The sequence below is a fragment of the Mobula birostris genome, chromosome 10 (assembly GCF_030028105.1).
Source record: "Mobula birostris isolate sMobBir1 chromosome 10, sMobBir1.hap1, whole genome shotgun sequence".
NCBI classification, from domain to species: domain Eukaryota; kingdom Metazoa; phylum Chordata; class Chondrichthyes; order Myliobatiformes; family Myliobatidae; genus Mobula; species Mobula birostris.
This window is the reverse complement of record NC_092379.1, coordinates 133,795,605-133,819,871: the sequence shown is the minus strand read 5'-3', so window position 1 is coordinate 133,819,871 and position 24,267 is coordinate 133,795,605. Positions and strand designations below refer to the sequence as shown.

General features: G+C 42.0%; 1 protein-coding gene across 1 annotated transcript in view; it reads left to right on the top strand.

The window, feature by feature from the left end:
- Positions 1 to 24,267, top strand: part of LOC140204360 (mitogen-activated protein kinase kinase kinase kinase 4) — a 356,637-nt gene that overhangs the window by 212,602 nt on the left and 119,768 nt on the right. Inside the window, exons 16-17 of the mRNA XM_072271038.1 lie at positions 17,807 to 17,932; positions 20,632 to 20,708. Of these exons, the coding sequence (XP_072127139.1) occupies positions 17,807 to 17,932; positions 20,632 to 20,708 (203 nt within the window). The remainder of the gene's footprint in view (positions 1 to 17,806; positions 17,933 to 20,631; positions 20,709 to 24,267) is intronic.

Here is a 24,267-nt window from a genome sequence, read left to right as displayed (position 1 = left end):
GCCTGACAAACCTATTACAATTTTTGAGGAAATTACCAGTAGGCTAGACAATGGAGATGCAGTGGATGTTGTATATTGGATTTTCAGAAGGCCTTTGACAAGGTTCCACACATGAGGCTACTTAACAAAATAAGAGCCCATGGAATTACGGGAAAGTTACATACGTGGATAAAGCGTTGGCTGATTGGCAGGAAACAGAGAGTGGGAATAAAGGGATCCTATTCTGGTTGGATGTCGGTTACCAGTGGTGTTCCGCAGGGATCAGTGTTGGGGCCGCTTCTTTTTACATTGTACATCAACGATTTAGATTATGGAATAGGTGGCTTTGTGGCTAAGTATGCTGACGATACGAAGATAGGTGGAGGGGCTGGTAGTGCTGAGGAAACGGAGAGTCTGCAGAGAGACTTGGATAGATTGGAAGAATGGGCAGAGAAGTGGCAAATGAAGTACAATGTTGGAAAGTGTATGGTTATGCACTTTGGCAAAAAAAATAAACTGGCAGACTATTATTTAAATGGGGAAAGAATTCAAAGTTCTGAGATGCAATGGGACTTGGGAGTCCTCGTACAGGATACCCTTAAAGTTAACCTCCAGGTTGAGTCAGTATGTGAAGAAGGCGAATGCAATGTTGGCATTCATTTCTAGAGGAATAGAGTATAGGAGCAGGGATGTGATGTTGAGGCTCTATAAGGCACTGGTGAGACCTCACTTGGAGTACTGTGGCAGTTTTGGTCTCCTTATTTAAGAAAGGATGTGCTGACGTTGGAGAGGGTACAGAGAAGATTCACTAGAATGATTCCGGGAATGAGAGGGTTAACATATGAGGAACGTTTGTCCGCTCTGGACTGTATTCCTTGGAGTTTAGAAGAATGAGGGGAGACCTCATAGAAACATTTTGAATGTTAAAAGGCATGGACAGAGTGGATGTGGCAAAGTTGTTTCCCATGATGGGGGAGTCTAGTAGGAGAGGGCATGACTTAAGGATTGAAGGACGCCCTTTCAAAACAGAAATGCAAGAAATTTTTTTGGTCAGAGGGTGGTGAATCTATGGAATTTGTTTGCAACGGGCAGCAGTGGAGGCCAAGTCATTGGGTGTATTTAAGGCAGGGATTGATAGGTATCTGAGTAGCCAGGGCATCAAAGGTTATGGTGAGAAGGTGGGGGTGTGGGACTAAATGGGAGAATGGATCAGCTCATGATAAAATGGTGGAGCAGACTTGATGGGCCGAATGGCCGACTTCTGCTCCTTTGTCTTATGGTTAAAGAAAGATAGTCAGTCCATCAAAGTGAAGATCATAGTAAAATTTACTATCACAGGCACATACACTCAATGGCCTCCTATACCTGCATAATAAATTAGGCACTGAGTGTATGCTGCTGCTGTAGCCCATCCTCTTCAAAGTTCAACGTGTTGTGCATTCAGGGATGATCTTCCTCATACTGTGAAACCTGTAGTTATTCGAGTTACTGTCACCTTCCTGACAGTTTGAACCAGTCTGGCCATTGTCCCCTGAACTCTCTCATTAGCAAAGATTTTACGCCCACAGAACTGCCACTCAACTAGATGTTGTTTTGTTTTCCACACCATTCTCTGTAAACTCTAGAGACTGTTGTGCATGAGATCCTAGGAGATCAGCAGTTTCTGAGATACTCAAATGCCTCCCCCCTCCCTCTGGCATCAACAATCATTCCAGAGGTCAAAGTCACTTAGATCACATTTCTTCCCCATTCTGACTTTTGGTTTGAATGACAACTGAACCTCTTGACCATGTCTACATGCTTTATGTATAGAGTTGCTGCCACATTTTGGCTGCTTAGGTACTTGCATTAATGAGCAAATGTATCAGTGTACCTGATAAAGTGGCCACTGAGTATACGTTTCCAAATACTACTTTGAGCTTCATTTCCTCAAAAGCCATTACTCGAGAATAAAGAAATACAAATAGCAGGTAAAAGAACTATACATAAAAAAGACTAACATGCAATCAATGTGCAAACTACATTCAAAGTTCAAAATAAATGTATTATTGTACATATATGTTACCTTATATTCCCTTCAGATACATTTTACTTGCAAGCATTCACGTAGTAGAACAAAGAAATACAATAGAATCAATGAAAAACTACACATGACTGACAAACAACCAATGTGCAAAAGAAGATAAACTGAACAAGGTAAAAGAAATAGACAGATATTCTACATACCCACATAGATAGATGGATAATACCGAAAACATGAGTTGTAGAATCCTTTTAAAATAAGTCCATAGAAAATGACTGACAATAACTATAGCAGGACCACATGTATCCCTGTATGTCAGTGTCCATACCTTTTGACAAGGTTCTGGGATGAAAACTATATTCTTCAAAGTTTATCTGACATTATGCAATCAAAGTAGTTGAAAGGTATTCCCTTTGAATAGAAATGTAGTTAACCCCATGTTAATCCAGTTGCCTGAGTAGGTTTTCTCAGCAATAGTAAAAAGTTCAGAGAGGTTGTTATAGGTAAAAACATATGCTAGAGATATTTAGCAGTGTCAGCAACTGAGCAGAATTCATGGAAATCATAAAAACTCTGGTAACATAGAGATTGATCTATCCAAGTGGAACTTTAAACACTATTGTAACTGAGGTTCAAAGTAATGTCACCACATATAAACTCTGAGATTCATTTTCTTGTGGGTAATCAAAGTAAATCCAAGAAGCACAGTAGAATCAATCAAAGACTGCACCGAACAGGGCGGGCAACAACCAATGTGCAAAAGTAAAAGCAACAAACTCTGCAAGTACAAAAAGAAAGAGAAACAAAAAGAAGCAATAATCGTAGCATTAAACAATTAGAGGTACACAATGTCTACGTAAATCTTCATAAAGCCACAATACAAACCCTACTAGAATAGTTCAAAAGTTCCTAGCAATTGACAAATGAGTGCGTTTGGCTATGCCCTGTAACTCAGGTTTTACCAGCTTGAGCTGAGAAAAAATAAATAATAATAATTAATAAGCAATAAATATTGAGAAAATGGAATTAGGAGTCATTGAAAGTGAGATCAATTCAGTAGGATTAGTTAAGTGCTGAGGTGAATGAAGTTGAGTGGTTACCCCTCTGGATCAGGAGCCTGATGGGTGAGGTGTAATAACTGTTCCAGAACCTGGTGGTGTGGATCCTAAAGCTCCTGTACCTTCCTCCTGATGGCAGCAGCGAGAAGAGAGCATGACCTTGATGGTGGGATGTTTCTTGATGATGGATGCCTGATTTCCTGCAACAGTACTCCGGGTAGATGTACTCAATGGTGGGGAGAGCTTGACCCGTGATGGACCGGACTATATGTAGGATTTTCCATTGAAGGGCATTGCTGTTCCCATACCAGGCTATGATGCAGCCAGTCAATATACTCTCTACCACACATCAACAGAAGTTTGTCAAAGTTTTAGATGACATGCTGATTCTTCTCAAACCTCTAAGAAAGCAAGGGTGCTGTTGTACTTTCTTCATAATTGCACTTACAGTGGCTATAAAAAATATTCACCCACCTTGGTAGTTTTCATGATTTATAGTCTTATTACATCAAATCACAATGGGTTTAATTTAGCTTTTATGATACTGATCAACAGAAAAAGACTCTTTGTGTCAAAGTGAAAACGGATCTATACAAAGTAATTTAAATTAGTTACAAATTTCAAACACAAGATAATTGATTGTATAAGTATTCACCCCTTCAAGTCAGTATTCAGTAGATGCACCTTTGGCAGCAATTACAGACTTGAGTCTGTGTGGATAGGTCTCTATAAGCTTTGCACATCTGTACACTGCAAGTTTTCCCCATTCTTCTTTGCAAAACTACTCAAGTTCTGTCAGGTTGCATGGGGATCATGAGTGAACAGCATTTTTCAAGTCCAGCCACAAATTCTCAATTGAATTAAGGTCTGAACTCTGACCTGGCCACACCAATACATTAACTTTGTTGTTTTTAAGCCTTTCCTGTGTAGCTTTGGCTTTATGCTTGGTGTCATTGTCTTGCTGGACAACAAATCTTCTCCCAAATCCCATTTCTATTGGAAACTACATTAGGTTTTCCTCCAGAATTTCCCTGTATTTTGCTTCATTCATTTTATCCTCTACATTTACAAACCTTCCAGGGTTTGCTGCAGTGAAGCATCCCCACAGCATGATGCAGCCACCACCATGCTTCACGGTAGGGATGATGTGTGTGCGGTTTTTGGCTTACTCTAAACATAGTGTTTAGTCTGATGGCCAAAAAGCTCAATTTTGGTTTCATCAGACCATAGAACCTTCTTCCAGCTGACCTCAGAGTCTCCCACATGCCTTCTGGCAAACTCCAGCTGAGATTTCATACGAGTTTTTCTCAATAGTGTCTTTCTGTTTGCTACTCTCCCATAAAGCTGCGACTGGTGAAGCACCCAGGCAACAGCTGTTGTATATGCAGTCTCTCCCATCTCAGCCATTGAAGCTTGTAACCCCTCCAGGTCTCTTGGTGGCCTTCCTCACTAGTCCACTTCTTGCATGGTCACTCAATTTAAGAATTTATGAGGACAGCTTGCTCTACGCAGATTTACAGATGTGCCATATTCTTTCCATTTCTTGATGATTGACTTATCTCTACACCAAGGGATATTCAGTGACTTGGAAATTTTCTTGTATCCATCTCCTGACTTTACAATAACCTTTTCGTGGAGTTGCTTAGAATGTTGTTTTGTCTTCATGGTGTAGTTTTTGCCAGGATACTGACTCACCAGCAGTTGGACCTTCCAGATACAGGTGTATTTTTACTGCAATCAATTGAAACACCTTGACTGCACACAGGACTCCAAAAACAGATCTCCATTTAACTAATTATGTGATGTCTAAAACCAATTGGCTGCACCAGTGATGATTTGATTTGGTGTGTCTTATTAAAGGGGGGGGGCAATACTTACTCAGTCAATTATTTTGTGCTTTATATTTGTAGTTAATATAGATCACTTTGTAGAGATCCATTTTCACTTTGACATGCAAGTGCCTTTCTGTTGATCAGTGTCAAAAAAGCTAAATTAAATCCACTTTGATTCAATGCTGTAAAACAATAAAACCTGGAAACTTCCGGGGGGGTAGGGGGGTTAATTATTTTTTATAAGCACTATATGTGCTGGACCCAGGACAGCTCCTCGGAAATGAATTCACCGAGGAATTTAAAGTTGCTGACCCTCAATGAGGTCATCCTATTCTTGCCTAAACTTTTCTCTGCTTTTTATTTAGGGAGCAGAAAGACGAAAGAAAATAGACGATGGTTTAGCTCAATTACACAATAAACTGGACAAGACGGGTCTTGGCCCCCGTGTACCTGCACACTGTGACTCCACAAACAGCGGCAGAGCAAATCACAACTCTGCTCTGACAAGTCCCACAGACTTACAGGTAAGTATATTCTCACGATGCCGGTAATAGAAAAAAACATGCTCTGTTATTCAATCATCCTTGTATCGAATTATAGGTTGCTGGAATTGTTAGATGCAGAAGCAGGCCATTCAGCCCATCTCTCTTTGTTATTCAGTGAGGACCAATCCCATGCAGTCCCCAATTTGACCTATGAATTATTCCCTCTTATTCCTCCTCAAAGGTCCTGATTAGCACTGACCTACTATCTACAGTACTGTGCAAAAATCTTAGGCACCCGAGCTCTGTATATTTTCCTAATACTTTTGCACAATACTGTAGTCATTTTATGTATTACACTATACTGCTGCCACAAAAAAAAATTTCATGACAGATGTGAGTGATGATAAACCTGATTCTGATATGAGTTTCTATTGTGGACTGAAGGGGGCAAGGAGAGGGGAATCATAGTTGGGAAAAGGAGAAGGGAGAGTGGAAGGTGCAGGAAACACCAGAGGGAAACTCCGTAATGATCTATAAACCAGTTGTTTGGAATCAAATGACCTTGCCTAGTGTCTCAGGGCTGGGTGTGTCTGCATCTGTGCCAACCACCCCCCCCCGGTCCCACCACCTCTCCCGCCTGTCCAACACACCTCCCGTGATGTTCCACCCTCACCATTCCCAACATCGTTTGCTCCTGTCAGATTTACAGACTTGCTCTCCACTCCATGTTGACAAGTAAATACAGTACTGTGCAGAAGTCTTAGTCACCCCAGCTACAAATACTGTATGTACTGTATTTTCTCTCTTCTCCCTCCTCCCCTCCGGCAGAAGATAAAAAAGCAAAAGAGCAAGTACCGCCAGGCTCAAGAACAGCTTCTGCTCTGCTCTTATAACACTATTGAAGGGATCTTTTGTATAATAAGATGGACTTTTCACCTCAGAATCTAACTCATCATGATCTTACGGCTTATTGACTGCGTTGTCTTACTGTTTTACCTGGTTCCACCTTGATGTACCAGTGCAATGAACTGATCTGTCTGGACAGCATGCAAAACAAAATTCTTCATTGTACCTCAGTACAGGTGACAATAATAAACCAATTCACCAGTGGGTTCAAGACCGCAATCACTCATTCAATAGAAAACTCACATCTCACTTGGATCTGCTTCCAATATTTGTTGAAACATCCACAAATGGGAACCATCCCCATGTACACTCCCTTTTTGATCTACGGTACATGAGCCATGTGGTGTGTTGGGGTGTAAAAGCCAAACTGAGCCCAAGGACTCCTGAAATTGTTGATACTCTACACATCCTGCCCATCGCTAAAATACAACAATCTCAAGCATACTGCTATCCTGGAGTAATTTTGTATAATCCAGAGTAATTAAGGAAAACATTGGCATAAAGCAGAAAGAGGAATTGTTGCTGTAAAATATTAATGCAGAACTCAATTGATACAGTCCAGTCCCACCCAATGTGAACATCTGTGTAACTTCAGGGTGTATGAAAGCCTGTGGAGGCTACTTACTGGGTATATTAAAAGTGGAGGCGGATTGATTCTTGATTAATAAGGGAATCAAAGGTTACAGGGAGGATAGGAGAATGGTGTTGAGAGGAAAAATAATTTAGCCACAATTGAATGACAGAGCAGATTCAAAGGGTCAAATACCTACTTCTATTCCTATGTCATATGGTCGTATGATATGTCTGACCCAACCTGAACTTGATGAACGAAATCAGGACCTGTTTAACTGGGGCAGATAGACAGACTTTGGTGCAGGCACAGAGAGGAATAGAAGGTGGTGGCTGAGATGAGAGTGGGGGGAATGTCTCACTAGTTGGTTATAAATACAAGAGATTCTGCAGATGCTGGAAATCCAAAACAACACATACAAAATACTGGAATAACTCAACAGATGAGGCAGCATGTACGGAGGAGAACAAACAGTTGGTGTTTTGGGCCAAGAGCCTTCATCAGGTCTTGTCCAGTCCTGATTAAGGGTCTTGGACCAAAATGACGACTGTTTATACCACTCCATAGACGTCACCTGACTTACTGAGTTCCTTTGGCATTCTGTGTGTGTTGCTCATCAGTCAATTGTTCTCAGTCAAGTGGAGACCCTGTCACTCACTATTGCCCCCTGATGGCATTGAAGGGTAGTGGGTGTTGAATCGAGGGAAAAATCAGGACAACCATTCAGTGGCCACTTTATTTAGTACACCTGTACAGCCTGATCATTAATGCCAATATCTAATCAGCCAATCATGTGGTAGCAACTCAAAGCTTAAAAGTTTGCAGACATGGTCAGGAGGTTCAGTTGTTGGTCAAAGTAAATATCAGAAAGGGGAAGAAATATGATCTAAGTGTCTTCGACCATGGAATGATTGTTGGTGGCAGAAGGGTTGGTTTGAGAATCTCAGGAACTGCTGATCTCCTGGGATTTTCATGCGCGACAGTCACTAGAGTTTACAGAGAATGATGCAAAAAACAAAAAAGAAAATCCAGTGGGCGGCAGTTCTGTGAGTGAGTGAGAGAGGTCGGAGGGGAATGGTTGGCAGTTCAATCTGACAGGAAGGTGACAGTAACTCAAACAACCATGCGTTGCATGTGATATGCAGAAGAGCATCACTGAATGCACAACACATTGAAGTTGATGGGCTACAGCAGCTGAAGACCACGAACATACACTCAGTGGCCACTTTATTAGGTACGGATGGTACTTAATAAAGTGGCCACTAAGTGTAGATTGTGCCATATTAAAAGACAAACATGGACAGATTTTGTTAAATGATCACAGTTTGTGCTGCTAAATGTTTTGCTTCATACCTAGTTCTTATAGCAGAGAACTAGGGCATTAAACCTAACTCGTATATACCAGTATTGATGCTTCAATTTCAACTTCATACCATCTTATTGGTCTGATTATTTTCTCTGCCATGCATTATATTAGGATTCCCCTCACTCATATCTATATCATTCTCTTCATCTTCCTGGGTGGTAATGTGACTTTGCCACTTTCCAGTTAAAACTCACCTTCATTTAGTAACAATCTTAGATCTATGAGCTTTGGACTTTCCCAATGGGCATAGCAATCTCCTTCGCAGAGAGCCGAGCTGCAGATGTAAAATTCACCCCGACCTGCAAATTGTGTCCTTGTATTAAAGAAAAATTGTTGCATCCACATTTAATGAGTTCAAATTTATAATGAGAATTAGGAGATATGATAATAAACCAGGATTGTAATTTCAATCTACTTTTGCGCAGTCTACTTTTAAACTCCTCATTAAGATTGCATTTCTAACTAAAGTTGTCAGCTTTTTCCAGCAGGCAAAATTTCCTAGTGAGGACAGAGGTTGGTAAGGTTTCACTGAAGGAGTATTGTCAATAGCTGACATATGGAAATGCCTTCACTGACTAATTAAGAGAGTAGCATGCCTGCTTTGGGAGCTCGACGCAAGGTTCAGTCGCATGAGTGCAGATCGCTCAGCAATTGAAACCTCGGACTATAGTTTGGAAGCTGGGTTGATTTCAATTGCAGTACCATTTGTGTATGTAGTTTATATGTAACAGGAGAAATTCTCTCCTCAAGACTCCATTCGATTGGAGAAGCCATCATTGACTCTTCAATTGCAACCAACTGCAATGAGCAAGATCTCTCGGCTGTGTGAGGATCTAAGTCTTTACACAGACAGTGGTTAAAATATTGTATTTATTGATTTTATTTAGGGATACAGCATGAAACAGGCCCTTCCAGCCCAATGAGACCCAGCAACCGACCTATTTAATCCTTGTCTAATCACAGGACAATTTACAATGACCAATTAACCTATTAGCCAGTATCTCTTTGGAATGTGGAGGAAACCGGAGCACCTGGAAGAAACCCACACATATCTTCATGGATCGCCGTAGCTCAGAGAGCAAGCAAAGGGCATTTGAACAGGAGTTAAGCACACAGGATAATGAATGCACATAGGGTGAGATGAATAAGATTGGGAAGCAGTCAATGAAATCCATGCTGCTTGCCGTTGCTGAAGTATGTCTATATTTTTAGAGATACAGCATGATAACTAGTCCCGCCAGCCCAACAAGCCCACACTGCCCAATGACACCCATGTGACCAATTACCCTGGACTATGGGAGGAAACCAGAGCACTCAGAGGAAACTCACAAGGTCACGAGGGCGTGGCAGGAATTGAACCCAGGCCACTAGTGCTGTAATAGCGTTACACTAGCTGCAGTGCCATTGTATATACTGTATCTGCATACAATCTCCACATTGTTGTCAGTCCCAGTCTGCCAACTGGTTTTGTAAATTAAAGCTCAAATGTCAATTACGTACAATGATGTTTTAAACAGCTGTGTAAGAAAAGTAGGTAAACTATCCAAAATCTCCCTTCTGGAAAGTGCTATCGGGCTATTAAAACAAAAACTTAATGCCATCTTAAATGTTCCTTAGCCCAGGCAGATGATCTGATCAACCATTCTAGTTAGCCCTCCCCCCCCCCCAACACCATTACCTCAGTCACGCACGGCACCGTTAACACTTTAAAACACTTTTTATAATAAAATCATAAACACAAGAGACTCTACAGATGATGGAAATCCGGAGCAACATACACATGCTGGAGGAACTCAGCAGGTCAGACAGCTTCTATGAAAATGAATGAGCAGTCAACGTTTCGAGCTGAGATCCTTCTTCAAACTGGAAAGGAAGGGGGAAGATGCCAAAATATAAAGTTGGGGCAAGGGGAAGCTAGAACAGGGGTTCCCAAACTTTTTTATGCCATGTACCCCTGCCAGTAACCAAAGGGTCTGTGGACCCCAGTTGGGAAGACCTGAGCTAGAGGATGATAGCTGTATTCAGGTGGGTGAGAAGGTTGAAAGGATAGAGAAGAAGTAAGAGGGGAGAGTGGACCATGGGAGAAAGGGAAGAAGGAGGGGCACTGAGGGAAGGTGATAGGCACCTGAGGAGAAGAGGTAAGAGGCCAAAGTGGGGAAGGGAAGAAGAGAGAGAGGGCGGGAGAAAGAAGAAAAGGAGGAAAAAAAAATCCAGGAGAAATCGATGTTCATGTCATCAGCAAACACGAGGAATTCTGCAGATGCTGGAAATTCAAGCAACACACATCAAAGTTGCTGGTGAACACAGCAGGCCAGGCAGCATCTCTAGGAAGAAGTACAGATGCTGCCTGGCCTGCTGCGTGCACCAGCAACTTTAATGTGTGTTTCATGTCATCAGGTTAGAGGCTACCTAAGTAGATTATGATGTGTTGCTTCTCCTCCCTGAGAGTGGCCTCATTGTAGCAGAAAAGGAGACCATAGACTGGCATGTTGGAATAGCATTAGGGGGTTAAGAAGTAAAATGGTTGGTCACAGGGAAAATCCACTTTTCGTGGATGGAGCAGAGGTGCTCAACCATAAGACACTGGAGCAGAATTGGGTCAGTCAGTCTGTCAAATCTGCTCCACTATTCCATCATGGCTGATTTATTACCCCTCTCAACCCCATTCTCCTGTCTTCTCCCTGTTACCTTTGACACCCTGACTAATCAAGAATCTATCAGCCTCCACTTTAAATATACCCAGTGGCTTGGCCTCTGCAGTCGTTTGTAGCAATGAATTCTACCGACTCCCCACCATATGGCGAAGGGAATTCCTCCTCATCTCTGTTCCAAATGGACATTCTTCTATTCTGAGGCTGTACACTGTGGTTCTAATGCTGTTTACATTGTAAATACCCTGTACATGATGGTATTTATGTATGTTTTATTCCATATCTGTACTTTAACCTCTAACTGTTTTTATTTAAACACTTACTCTTTACAATCACTGAATGTTGTTTTTTGTTGCATGTCACACCACAGAAAGTTCCTAATACATGTAAATATATATGGAAAATAAAGTTGATCTTTGATCCTATATTTTTGATATTAAGGAAAAACAACCTTAATATCATGGCAAACCACACAATGTGCTGGAGGAACTTGGTAGCTTAGGCAGCATCCACGGAAAAGAATAAACAATCGACATTTCAGGCTGAGACCCTTCTTCAGCACTGAGAAGGGAGGGGGAAAATTCCAGAATAAGATTCCGGAGGCTAGCTGGAAAGTAATATATGAAGCCAGTTGTGTAGCAAAGGTCAAGGGCTGGGTAAGACAGCATCTGATAGGAGAGGAGACTGGACCATAGGAGAAAGAGAAGGAGGAGGGAAGCCAGGTGAAAGTAATAGGTAGGAAGGAAGAAGTAAAAGGTCAGTGTGGGGAATAGAGGGGGTGGGGGAGAATTTGTTTACTGGAAGGAGAAATTGATAATCATGCAATCAAGTTGGAGGCTACCCAGGTGGAACATAAGGTGTTGCTCCTCCACCCTGAGGGTAGCCTAATCTTGGCACAAGGGGAGGCTGTAGACCAACTTGTCAGAACTGAAATGAAAATCCAAATCAAAATGTTTGGCCACCGGGAAGTCCCGTTTCTGGTGAGTGGTGGATATTTGTTCAACGAAGCAGTCCCCAGTTTCTGAAGGGTCTCACCAGTGTAGAGGAGTCTGCATCAGGAGCACCGGACACAATAGTCAACCGCAGCAGATTGGCAGGTTACGTGTTGCCTTACCTGGAAGGACTGTTTGGGGCCCTGTGAGAGAGAAGGTGTATGAGCAGTGTAGCACTTAGGGTGCTTGCAGGGATAAGTAATATCAAGCCAAATTCTTCTATCATCCTGGCCAATATTAACACAGCCAAATTTGTTTGTTTCTTTGCTGGTGTTATTCTTTATATTAACAACCTACATCTGTGGAAAAAGAGAACAAAAGTTTCAGCGCAAACAACAGGAATTCTGCAGATGCTGGAAATTCAAGCAACACACATCAAAGTTGCTGGTGAATGCAGCAGGCCAGGCAGCATCTGTAGGAAGAGGTGCAGTCGACGTTTCAGGCCGAGACCCTTCGTCAGGACTAACTGAAGGAAGAGTGAGTAAGGGATTTGAAAGTTGGAGGGGGAGGGGGAGATCCAAAATGATAGGAGAAGACAGGAGGGGGAGGGATAGAGCCAAGAGCTGGACAGGTGATAGGCAAAAGGGGATACGAGGGGGTCATGGGACAGGAGGTCCGGGAAGAAAGACAAGGAGGGGGGGGACCCAGAGGATGGGCAAGAGGTATATTCAGAGGGACAGAGGGAGAAAAAGGAGAGTGAGAGAAAGAATGTGTGCATAAAAATAAGTAACAGATGGGGTACGAGGGCCCTCCTGGCACTTATCCGTGTAAGTGGAACAAGTGCTACACATGCCCTTACACTTCCTCCCTTACCACCATTCAGGGCCCCAAACAGTCCTTCCAGGTGAGGCAACACTTCACCTGTGAGTCCAATGGGGTGATATACTGCGTCCGGTGCTCCCGATGTGGCCTTTTATATATTGGTGAGACCCGACGCAGACTGGGAGACCGCTTTGCTGAACATCTATGCTCTGTCCGCCAGAGAAAGCAGGATCTCCCAGTGGCCACACATTTTAATTCCACATCCCATTCCCATTCTAACATGTCTATCCATGGCCTCCTCTACTGTAAAGATGAAGCCACACTCAGGCTGGAGGAACAACACCTTATATTCTGTCTGGGTAGCCTCCAACCTGATGGCATGAACATCGACTTCTCTAACTTCCGCGAAGGCCCCACCTCCCCCTCGTACCCCATCTGTTACTTATTTTTATGCACACATTCTTTCTCTCACTCTCCTTTTTCTCCCTCTGTCCCTCTGAATATACCTCTTGCCCATCCTCTGGGTCCCCCCCCCCCGTCTTTCTTCCCGGACCTCCTGTCCCATGATCCTCTCGTATCCCCTTTTGCCTATCACCTGTCCAGCTCTTGGCTCCATCCCTCCCCCTCCTGTCTTCTCCTATCATTTTGGATCTCCCCCTCCCCCTCCAACTTTCAAATCCCTTACTCACTCTTCCTTCAGTTAGTCCTGACGAAGGGTCTCGGCCTGAAATGTCGACTGCACCTCTTCCTACAGATGCTGCCTGGCCTGCTGCGTTCACCAGCAACTTTGATGTGTGTTACAAAAGTTTCAGGCCAGAATTGAGAAAAGGGAAATTTTATAGAAGTGTTCTGAAGTTGCAGTAGAAGTGACAAGATGGATGGATAGGACAAGAGAAACATCTGTGATGGGGTGAGGTCGGACCCCATGGGTTAATGGTAGCAGTTAGAGAGTGATCATACTTCTTTTCCTGTTATGTATTGCTAATAGCAGGGCCTTAAGACATGCCCAGCGGGTCAGACTACATTGATGGAGTATTAAAGACTGAGCTAATATCACAGGTTGACAGGAGAAATGGCCAGTTCTCAAACAGACTGTGAAAGCAGGTTATCTGACATTGGAAAATTCAAAACTGAGTTCGAAAAGCTGCAGCGTGCCCAGCTTGAGGTGTTGTTTTGTGCTGGGCTTCATTATATCAGTGTGGAAAGCCACAGGCAGGTAACTCACAGGGAGATGGAGGAGTACATCACTTTATTCCTTGTGTTATCTACTTCCCACTCATCAGACTCTCAATTCCCTCTTCATGTGCTCTGTACAATGTTCCCAAGCCAGGCTGTGAAGCACTGAATTAATGATGTTGTTAACAGTATTGGAGGTGCAGATTGGTGCTGCTCAGAATCTTCCTAATTATCCATCAGGAGCAATGGACAGTCAGGAAAATAGTGAAAGTTAACAAGCAAAACCTTAGCAAGATATTGTCCCAATAATCGGATAATCACCAACCCTTGTTGACAGTAAGTGTCAGAGATATCCTATTTGTGGTAATATCTCGAGAAATAATAACTTGGATACTCTTCCCTGCCAGAACAGGAGTTGAAAAAGAATATACAAAATTATGAGGGGTATAGATAGGTAAATGCAAGCAGGCTTTTTCCGCTGAAGTTGGGTGGGACTGCAACTAGAAGTCATGGGTTAAGGATGAAAGGTGAGAAGTTAAAGGAGAACACAAGAGGAAACTTCTTCACTCAGAAGGCGGTGAGAGTGTGGAATGAGCTGCCAGCACAAGTGGTGAATGCGAGCTCGATCTCACCAGTTAAGCAGAGTTTGGATAGGTAAATGGAGGGTAGGGGTATGATCCCAGTGCAGGTCAATGGAAGCAGGCTGTTTAAATGGTTTCAGCATTGACTCGATGGGGCGAAGGGAGTTTTTCTGTGCTGTATTTGTCTATGACTTTGTGACTGTGATATTACTTAGAAGCAAATGTCTGCAGAATTCTTATGTCAATGGGAAAATGGATGAGAATTTCCTGCACTGTTGTATGCACTGTACATGAATGCTGCAGGTACTGGGCCTCTGCAATAGGAACAGAAAATACTGTCTGCCTGCTATCACAGACCTTCTTCTCTTGATTCCTTCCCCTCACTGGAATGCGAAGCATACTTGTTTTCTCAACTCTTCAGTTCTGGTAGAATGGAGAATGCAAGAAAAGGAACCTTGGTGACAATCACGTCTGACGATGGCAGGAAACCTGTGTGGGAGAATTTTTAAAGTGGAAAAGCCACTGTACTGGAGAAGTTCCACTCTCTCGACCTCAGAAGTCCAGGTCCTGTGATATGAACAAACGTCACAAACAGGGGTCTTCCTTGTTTGCAGTGGATGACCATGGCGTCTTCTGTGCCTTGTCGTGCCTTTAGCCCTCCAGAGAGCCTTTCTGACCGTTGGATCTCACTGTAGATATCAACTGCCCAGTCCGCCAGAGCTGATTTTGCTTGCTAGGACAGGCCTGTCGCTATCTCACCAGGGTTTGAGGCTATGAGCTACCCTCATCTGGTTTAACCCAACTGTCAATGGGGTGTACGGGAGCACGGCCGCTGTCACACACAAACAGTTACTTGGAGCCACAGCTGAAAACTGTGGAGACATATCAGAATCGAAATCAGGTTTAATATCACTGGCATATAGCGTGAAATTTCTTGTCTTTACAGTAGCCGTACAGTGCAATACATAATAACAGAAAAAAATGAATTACAAGTAAGTGTATATATATATATATATATATATATATAATAGTTAAATTAACTAAGCAGTGAAAAAATAGAAATAAAGAAGTCGTGAGGTAGTGTTCATGGGTTCGATGTCCACATTCGGAAATCGAATGGCAAAGGGGAAGAAGCTTTTACTAAATTGTTGAGTATGGATACCTGGGTAATAAATTTGCATTGACCTTTGAACTTTGAAAGTGGCAACTGTACTCCTATATTTTGTCAGACTCTGTACTACCTGGATCCAAACCTTGATTTTCTGCTTCATACTGCAGAGTGAAGTTTCATTGACCTGGAAACTTTGACTCCACAGATGCTGCCTGACCTGCTGACCATTTATAGCGGTTTCTTTTCTTACCTAGGGTGCTGGCAGTAAATGGAAAGCCATTTCTGATAGCTGCTTCTATTTGACTGGATGAAGCCAGTTTCTGAAACGGAGAGTCAGGCAGCACTATGGTAGAGAATGACCAAAAACCAAGTGGTGTTGTTTGGTCCATTCTGCCAACAATACCTATTTGAAAGAACAGAACTTTTAATCTTACCCCAGAATCCTAGTTTTCTTTTGCTTTAAAGTATATATCCAGTTCCCCAAAATATTCTTATATACTGAAAAAAAAACAACTTTTAATAGGATATAAGGCATTTGAGGAGTGTTTGGTAGCTCTGGGCTTGTATTCACTGAAGTTTAGAAAAATGAGGGAATCTCATTGAAATCTATCAAATATTGAAAAACCCAGATAGAGTGGATGTGGAGAGGATGTTTTCTATAGTGGGGGGTATCTAGGACACAGCTTAAGAGTACAAGGATGGTCCTTTAGAACAGAGACAAGGAGGAATTTCTTTACCCAGTGGGAGGTGAATCTGTGGAATTCATTGCCACAGACAGCAGTGGAGCCCAGTCACTGGGTATATTTAAAGAGAAGTTTAAACATAGACATAGACTAGTACAGCACATTACAGGCCCTTCGGCCCACAATGTTGTGCCGACCCTCAAACCCTGCCTCCTATATAACCCCCCACCTTAAATTCCTCCATATACCTGTCTAGCAGTCTCTTAAACTTCACGAGTGTATCTGCATCAGGCAGTGCATTCCATGCACCAACCACTCTCTGAGTAAAAAACCTTACTCTAATATCCCCCTTGAACTTCCCACCCCTTACCTTAAAGCCATGTCCTCTTGTATTGAGCAGTGGCGCCCTGGGGAAGAGGTGCTGGCTATCCACTCTATCTATTCCTCTTATTATCTTGTACACCTCTATCATGTCTCCTCTCATCCTCCTCCTCTCCAAAGAGTAAAGCCCTAGCTCCCTTAATCTCTGATCATAATGCATACTTTCTAAACCAGGCAGCATCCTGGTAAATCTCCTCTGTACCCTTTCCAATGCTTCCACATCCTTCCTATAGTGAGGCGACCAGAACTGGACACAGTACTCCAAGTGTGGCCTGACCAGAGTTTTATAGAGCTGCATCATTACATCGCGACTCTTAAACTCTATCCCTCGACTTATGAAAGCTAACACCCCATAAGCTTTCTTAACTACCCTATCCACCTGTGAGGCAACTTTCAGGGATCTGTGGACATGTACCCCGAGATCCCTCTGCTCCTCCACACTACCAAGTATCCTGCCGTTTACTTTGTACTCTGCCTTGGAGTTTGTCCTTCCAAAGTGTACCACCTCACACTTCTCCGGGTTGAACTCCATCTGCCACTTCTCAGCCCACTTCTGCATCCTGTCAATTTCTCTCTGCAATCTTCGACAATCCTCTACACTATCTACAGCACCACCACCGTTTGTGTCATCTGCAAACTTGCCAACCCACCCCTCTACCTCCACATCCAGGTCGTTAATAAATAGACTGTTGATTGGTATGGGCATCATTGTTATGGGGAGAAGACAAAAGAATGTCTAAGTGACTTTGACCGTAGAATGATTGTTGGTGCCAAATGGGGTGGTTTGAGTATTTCAGAACCTTGTGATCTCCTGAGATTTTCATGCTCAACAGTGTCTAGGGTTTTAAGAGAATGGTGCAAAAAAACCAAAAAAACACCCAGTGAGAAGCAGTTCTGTGGCAAAAATGTGTTGTTACTGAGAGAGGTCAGTGCAGGTGGGCCAGACTGGTTCAAGCTGACAGGAAACTGACAGTAACCCTAATAACCACACATTGAGTTGCTGCCGTGTGATTAGCTGATTAAATATCTACATTAACGAGCAGGTGTACTGGTGTACCTAATAAAGAGGTCACTGAGTGTACAATTTCAAGTGCAGCTAAATAGTTACACAGTTTCAGTCATAATTCAGTGATAATATGCCCATCGTCTTTATACTTACTAATAACGGTATTTTATCTTTTTTATGTTTAGTTGTTCATGTTTCATTGAATCAATGATCCTAATTAATACTAAAATGTCATGTCCACAGGATTTGGACTTGAAGGAGTTCAGGAGCAAACTCTTCAGTGCCCTCTCGCTAACTGATGTGGGTTTGATGCCAACGTCGCCTGAACCAGATGATGTGTTTTGGGAGGACACAGCACCAGCTCCCAAGGTATGGTTAGTAGCACACAGCCTACTCAGTGGCTCAACAATGATTAGATCTGACTACCCTGTACCTTGGAGAAGAGCGGTTCATTTCAGGCTCACTTAGAATCACTTCCCTTCAAGGTTAGACAGTGTGGAAGACTGCATGATGTATGCGTACATATGTAATCAACAATGTTCTCACCCATGGCTCATTTAACAAATTATAGGGGCGGCTATTGGTGATTAAATGAAGCAGATTGTCAGTGGCATTAATTTGAAAACAGGATATTTTTCCTTGTCCTTTATTACTGTATTTATTTCCAGGTAAGCATCATTTTGTCAGGAGGCTGCACTACATTCTGAATCAATTTTGACATTTACAGGCAACTCAATTGCTAAAGATAAGCCTCGTGGTAATTTAGAAGAGAGCGTTGTTAAAAAGATTTAGATAAAGTCCCTAAGGTGTGTGCACTGACTCAGGAAAGGTGGAAGCTGCGAGCTAGGCTGGCCACCCCTTACTAAACCTGAGAAAATAACAGTGAACCACTGAGGTTTCCAAGTGAAGTTGAATTCCGATTTTGACCCAGTTACAATGAATGAAAATATAATTCTCAGTTAGAGTAGTGAATGACTCAGAAATAAACATGAAACGTAGAACACTGCACACAGAACAGGCCCTTTGGCACACAATGTTGTGCTGATCTTTTAACCTACTCTAAGATCAGTTTAACCCTTCTCTCCATTTTTCTATCATCTATTTGCCAAAGAGTTTCTTAAATTCCCTGATGTATCTGCCTCTACCATCACCCCTGGCAGGGCGCTCCACATAGCTACCAGTCTCGGTGTAAAACGTTTTATCTCTGACTTCGCCCCCATGCTTTCCTCCAATTACCTTAAAATTATGCCCCTGTATAGTTTTAACCATTTTTGCTCTGGGGAAAATGTCTCTGGCCATCCACTCAAGCTATGCCTCTTATCATTCTCCTTTGTTCCATGGAGAAAGGGCCTAGCTTGCTGAACGTACCCTCACAAGGCACGCAGCTGCCCACTCTGCCTTGCAATAGAACATAGCTGCAATCCTCTCCTTTCTAAAGTTGCCATGTTTATTTATTTATTTGATTGATGTATTTAGCGATACAGTGGGGGGGGGGGGTAGTCCTTCGAGGCACACCACCCCAGCAAGCCCACAACTCTGATTAACCTAACCTAATCATGGGACAATTTTTGCCATGACCAATTAACCACTTTGGACTGTGGGCAGAAACTAGATCACCTGGGGAAAATCCATGTATTCCACGAGGAGGACGTATACAGATTCCTCTCAGAATGGCACCGGAGTTGAACTCTGTTGTAATAGCATCACACTAACAGTTACGCTACCTTGGCGTCCGTATTATATACTTATCGATATTAACCTAAGATTTACATTAACATTGATAATTAAACAGAAAAACAGGAAATACTCAACAGGTCAGTCAGCATTTGTGGAGAGACAAACAGGATGACTATTTACTGTAATTCTTAAAATTAGAAAGAAGGTGTGTTTTGAAGCAGCATTTCTCTCAAAGTGACATTTAAGAACCCTGATAAAATGATAATCAAAAAGAAAATATTTCAGTAGTTGGAGCCAGATCTCATGAAAAGAAAGAAATTGTGGTTGCTGGAGGCTAATTGCTCCAGCCAAGGACATCATTGCAGGTGTTCCTCAGGGTAGAGTCGGAGGCCCAGCTATCTTCACTGCTTCATCAACAACCTCAGTCAACCGTTTTTCTTATCGTGCCATAGTTAGGTCACACTTTCAACACTTTCCCTCATAAAAATAGTCAAGGACAAGTTTAACTAACATAAATTAAAACGTTGAAGTTTAACCAACACGAAAGCCAAGAATTCCTTGAATAGCAAAACAGGCTTATGGTGCAAAATGGTCTACTGTCCCTCAATTTCAAGATGTCAGGTTAATAAATTTCAAATTATGACTCAATGCAGTAATAACCTAATCATAAACACAAGAGACTCAGGCTGAGATCCTTTATCAGTTCAGAAGACTGATTATTCCTCTCTGTAGATGCTGCCTGATGTGTTGAGTTTATCCAGCATTCCGTGTGTGTTGCTTGAGACAGCCTAATTTTGACTTCAGATATTCCTATATACCGCTAAAAAGAAAAACCCTCCCCTCTTCTACTTTTCCCCTCTCTGACCTTTTACCTCTTCTCACCTGGGTCCCCTTCTCCTGTAGTCCACTCTCCTCTCCTATCAGATTCCTTCCTCTTTACCTTTACCTTTCTCACTCACTTGGCTTCACCTATCATCTTCTAGCTAGCCTTCTTTCCCTCAGCTCACCTTTTTTCATTCGGTGTCTCCCCCCTTCTTATTCAGCCCTGATGAAGGGTCTTGGATCAAAATGTCAGCTGTTTATTCATTTCCATAGATGCTGTCTGACCTGCTGAGTTCTCCAGCATTTTGTCTATGGTACCATTTTCATTTTCCAATTTTGCTTTTTGATATGCCTATATATGACCTTTATATTCCAGTACATTCTAAACTGATATACAATCCTATTTCTGCATATTGCATGTGGCAGAAATCAGATTGCTATATTTGTTTAAAATGAATGTACTGAAATATAATTCTCTTCTTGCATGGAATTGGACTTAACTTGTTGCAGTGTTGTAGAATAATGTTATCTTCTGAGTATTTTTTTAATTGCTATTTCTCATTCTCAAGGTTCCTGAAAGAACAGTGTCTAAATCCCACAGCAAAGAACATATAAACAGTCATGCTGGTCAGAACAGTGTTTTCAGGTGAGTGAACAAAGTCTAGTAAATTTACCTTGCAGCTGTAATAGTTCATTATAGTCTCACCTCCTGAGGTATGGTGAAAAGCTTCCTGCCATCTGTACAGATGCATAAATAAATCAAAGTAAGGCAAAGGAAAAGGAAAACAAATACCGAGTGCAGTTTTACAGTCACAGAAAAAGTGTGGTCCAGTTAGAAAGAATTGGAAAGACCTTGATAAGGTAGACTGCATCTTCTATTCTTCATCTTTATTGTATTTGAGGTCTGAGGTCTGTTCAAGAGGATAGGTGGGTAGAAGCTAGTTCTAAGCTTGGTGGTATTTGTTCTGAAGATTTTCTATCTTCTTCCCAATGGAATAGATTAGCTTTAGTTATTACGAGTACACTAAAATATCAAAACATACAGTGAAATGCATTGTTTGCGTCAACAACCAATACAGTCCGTTGAAGATTCAAGATTCTGGTTTATTTGTCACATGTACTTTGAAGTATACAGTGGAATGCATCGTTGGCGTCAACAATCCATGTGCTGGGGGCAGCCCACAAGTGTCACCATGCTTCCGGCGCCAACATGGTATGCTCACCCTCACCCAACCTGTATCTCTTTAGAATGTGGGAGGAGACCAGAGCACCTGGAGGAAGCCCACACGGTAACAGGGAGAACGTACAAACTCCTTGCAGACAGTGGTAGAACTGAACGGGGTTGCTGGTACTGTAACAATGTTTCACTAACCGATACACTATCACTCTGAGAGGGGTGAAGACAAGAGAATGGCTGGGATGGGAGGGGTCCTTGATTCTGTTGTTGTTTCCTATAATCAGCAATCTGAGTTAATCCACAAAGGGACAGTGCAGTCCATCACACATGAGTTGAATGTGTCTAACTGGGGCGATTGGTTACCCAAAGCATTGGCAGTGTGAATTAAAGCATTGTGTTTGAGTAGCAAATTCAGACAAATCTGGAACCGTCAACGCAAATGGAGTTGAAAAATCGCACTGATAATTTACAGTTCGTGTTTACATAAATTTCATGTCTATGATCGCAAAATGAAATAACCATTAAAATAAAGTAGGAACTGTAGTGTGGTAGTAGGAATTGTTTCTTTATTTTCCATTCAATGTACACTTTGAAGTATCTGATCTGGGGTGGCAGCTTTATTAATGTATCTGAAAATGAACCCTTCGCCAATTAGAATCACTTTCAACTGATCTGTACCTGAGTTTGTTAAAATGTACTTACATTGCAGATATTATGGTATTTTGGTGTTGTTTTCTGTAGTGTCAATCCAAAGTTCAAAGTAAATTTATTATCAAAGTATATGTCATCATGTGCTACCCTGAGACTCATTTTCTTGTGGCCAATCACAGTAGAACAAAGAAATTTAGTGGAGCCAATAAAAATCTACACACAAATACTGACGAACAACCAATGTGTAAATAAACAACCAAATAAACACATAAATAAAAACTGGAAGCATAATTTTTTCTGACAAGTTGCATCTCCATCTGGTGTGGGAGCAGCTGAGTATTGGACTGGAAGTCCCTACAAAGGACTGAGAGGCTCATAGGGGTCTCCCTACCATCCACTGGGGCAAGTATCAGGAGCACTGCGTAGGCAGGGCCCTTACTATTATTAAGGATCCCACCCATCCATCCAGCATCCTCTCTGACTTTCTACCATCAGGTAGGAGACTACAATGCATAAAAACAAGAACAGTCAGGATGAGAAAGAGTTTCTTTCCCCAGGTCATTAGGCTCCTGAATTCCCTGCCACGCCATATTTGAAGAGTCACTGGTTAATCTGTTTCATATCTCACAATATTTAATATTAATTCACTTCAGTTTGTTATTTATACCTGATTCATCTGTAGATTTTATCCTTACCTTCATAAGTTATCCCGTGTAATGTGTGTTGTGTGTACTACTATACCTTACACCCTGGTTTGAAGAAAGATTGTCTCTTTTATATATCTATTATATGGTTATATACTGTATGTTATATACACGTAGATAGTTAATAGACAATAAACTTGACTTGTAGCATCCTTAAAAGTGAGTCCATAGGTTGTGGAATCAGTTCAGTATTGAGGAATGTAAAGTTATTCATGTTGGTTCAAGAGCTTGATGGTTGAAGGGTAATAACTGTTCCTGATTGTGGTGGTGTGGGACATAAGGCTCATTGACCTCCTTCCTGATGGCAGTAGCAAGAAGACAGCATGGTCTGGGTTGCCCGGGTCCTCGATGATAGATGCCACTTTCTTGTGATAGCGCTCATCCTGGTTTTGTTAAAAGTCAAGTCAAGTCAAATTTATTGTCTTGTAACTATATACATGTATGCCATCAACTGAGACACCGTTTCTCCTGACCAGGGTGTAAAGCACATAACACATATGTAACACACAATACCTTAGGAAAAGAAGAATTAAATCTACAAATTAATATGCATAAATAAACAAAGTAAAGTACATAAATAAAATATTGTATGGTACAGAACAAATTAACCAGTGACACTTGAATGCGATGCAGCGGTGAAGTCAGAAACCTAATGGCATCCCAACTGTTCTTGTTTTTATGCATCAGAGTCTCCTGCCTGTTGGTAGAAAGTCGAACAGGATGCTGGATGGGTGGGATCTTTGATAATACCAAGGGCCTGAGTACACATCACTCTAGATTAATGTCGCTGGTGCATGTTAGAGGGACCCCTATGTTCCTATCGGCTGTTCTCACAGCCTTTTGTAGGAATTAATAAATAGATAAAAATGTACTATGAGAGAATTGAACTGCCACAACAGTTTCTTCCAAACATTTATGTAAATAAATATTTGCTCTTAATGTCCGAGGGCTTAGTTAATCTGAGGGGTAGATGCCACACTGTCAGAAAACCAGGAGAATGCAGGCACCATCTGTTCCTGTGCTGGTCTTCAGGACCACTCTGTAGTCACCACAGGTGGCCTTCAAGGTTCAAATTTCAATTTATTGTCAGAGTACATACATATCACCACATACGTACAACCCTGAGGTTCTTTTTTCTGCGGGCGTACTTAGCAAATCTATAGAACAGTAAGTGTAAACAGGATCAATGGACATCATTCCACTCCTCTCAGGAAGATGCTCATGATTGTGCCATTTCTGATGTGCCTGTTATAACTTCCTGAACCCAGATAGGATTGTAGATTTGTGACTGACATTCTGCACTGCCGCGTTTTAGCATTCCTGTAGGAAAAGTGCAGAAATTCCCAAGGTCTTGTTATAACCTTCCAGTAAATTCTGATTACCATTGGAAGATATTCTGAGCTCATGCAAGTCAGTCTTGATGAGTAAATCTCCCTACTGAGAAAGTTCAGCAATTTACCAGGATGCTGCCTGGATTAGAGCACGTTTTATGAGAATAGGTTGAGTGAGTTAAGGTTTTCCTGTTTGGAGTATCTTGATTGAATTGTGCAAGACACTGTCATAAGAAACATGGATAGAGTGAACAGCCAGAATGATTTTACTGCGACTAAATATTTGTTTAACCTTTTACCGGCTGCTTGTAATCACATTGGTTTACCCCATTCACAAAACCG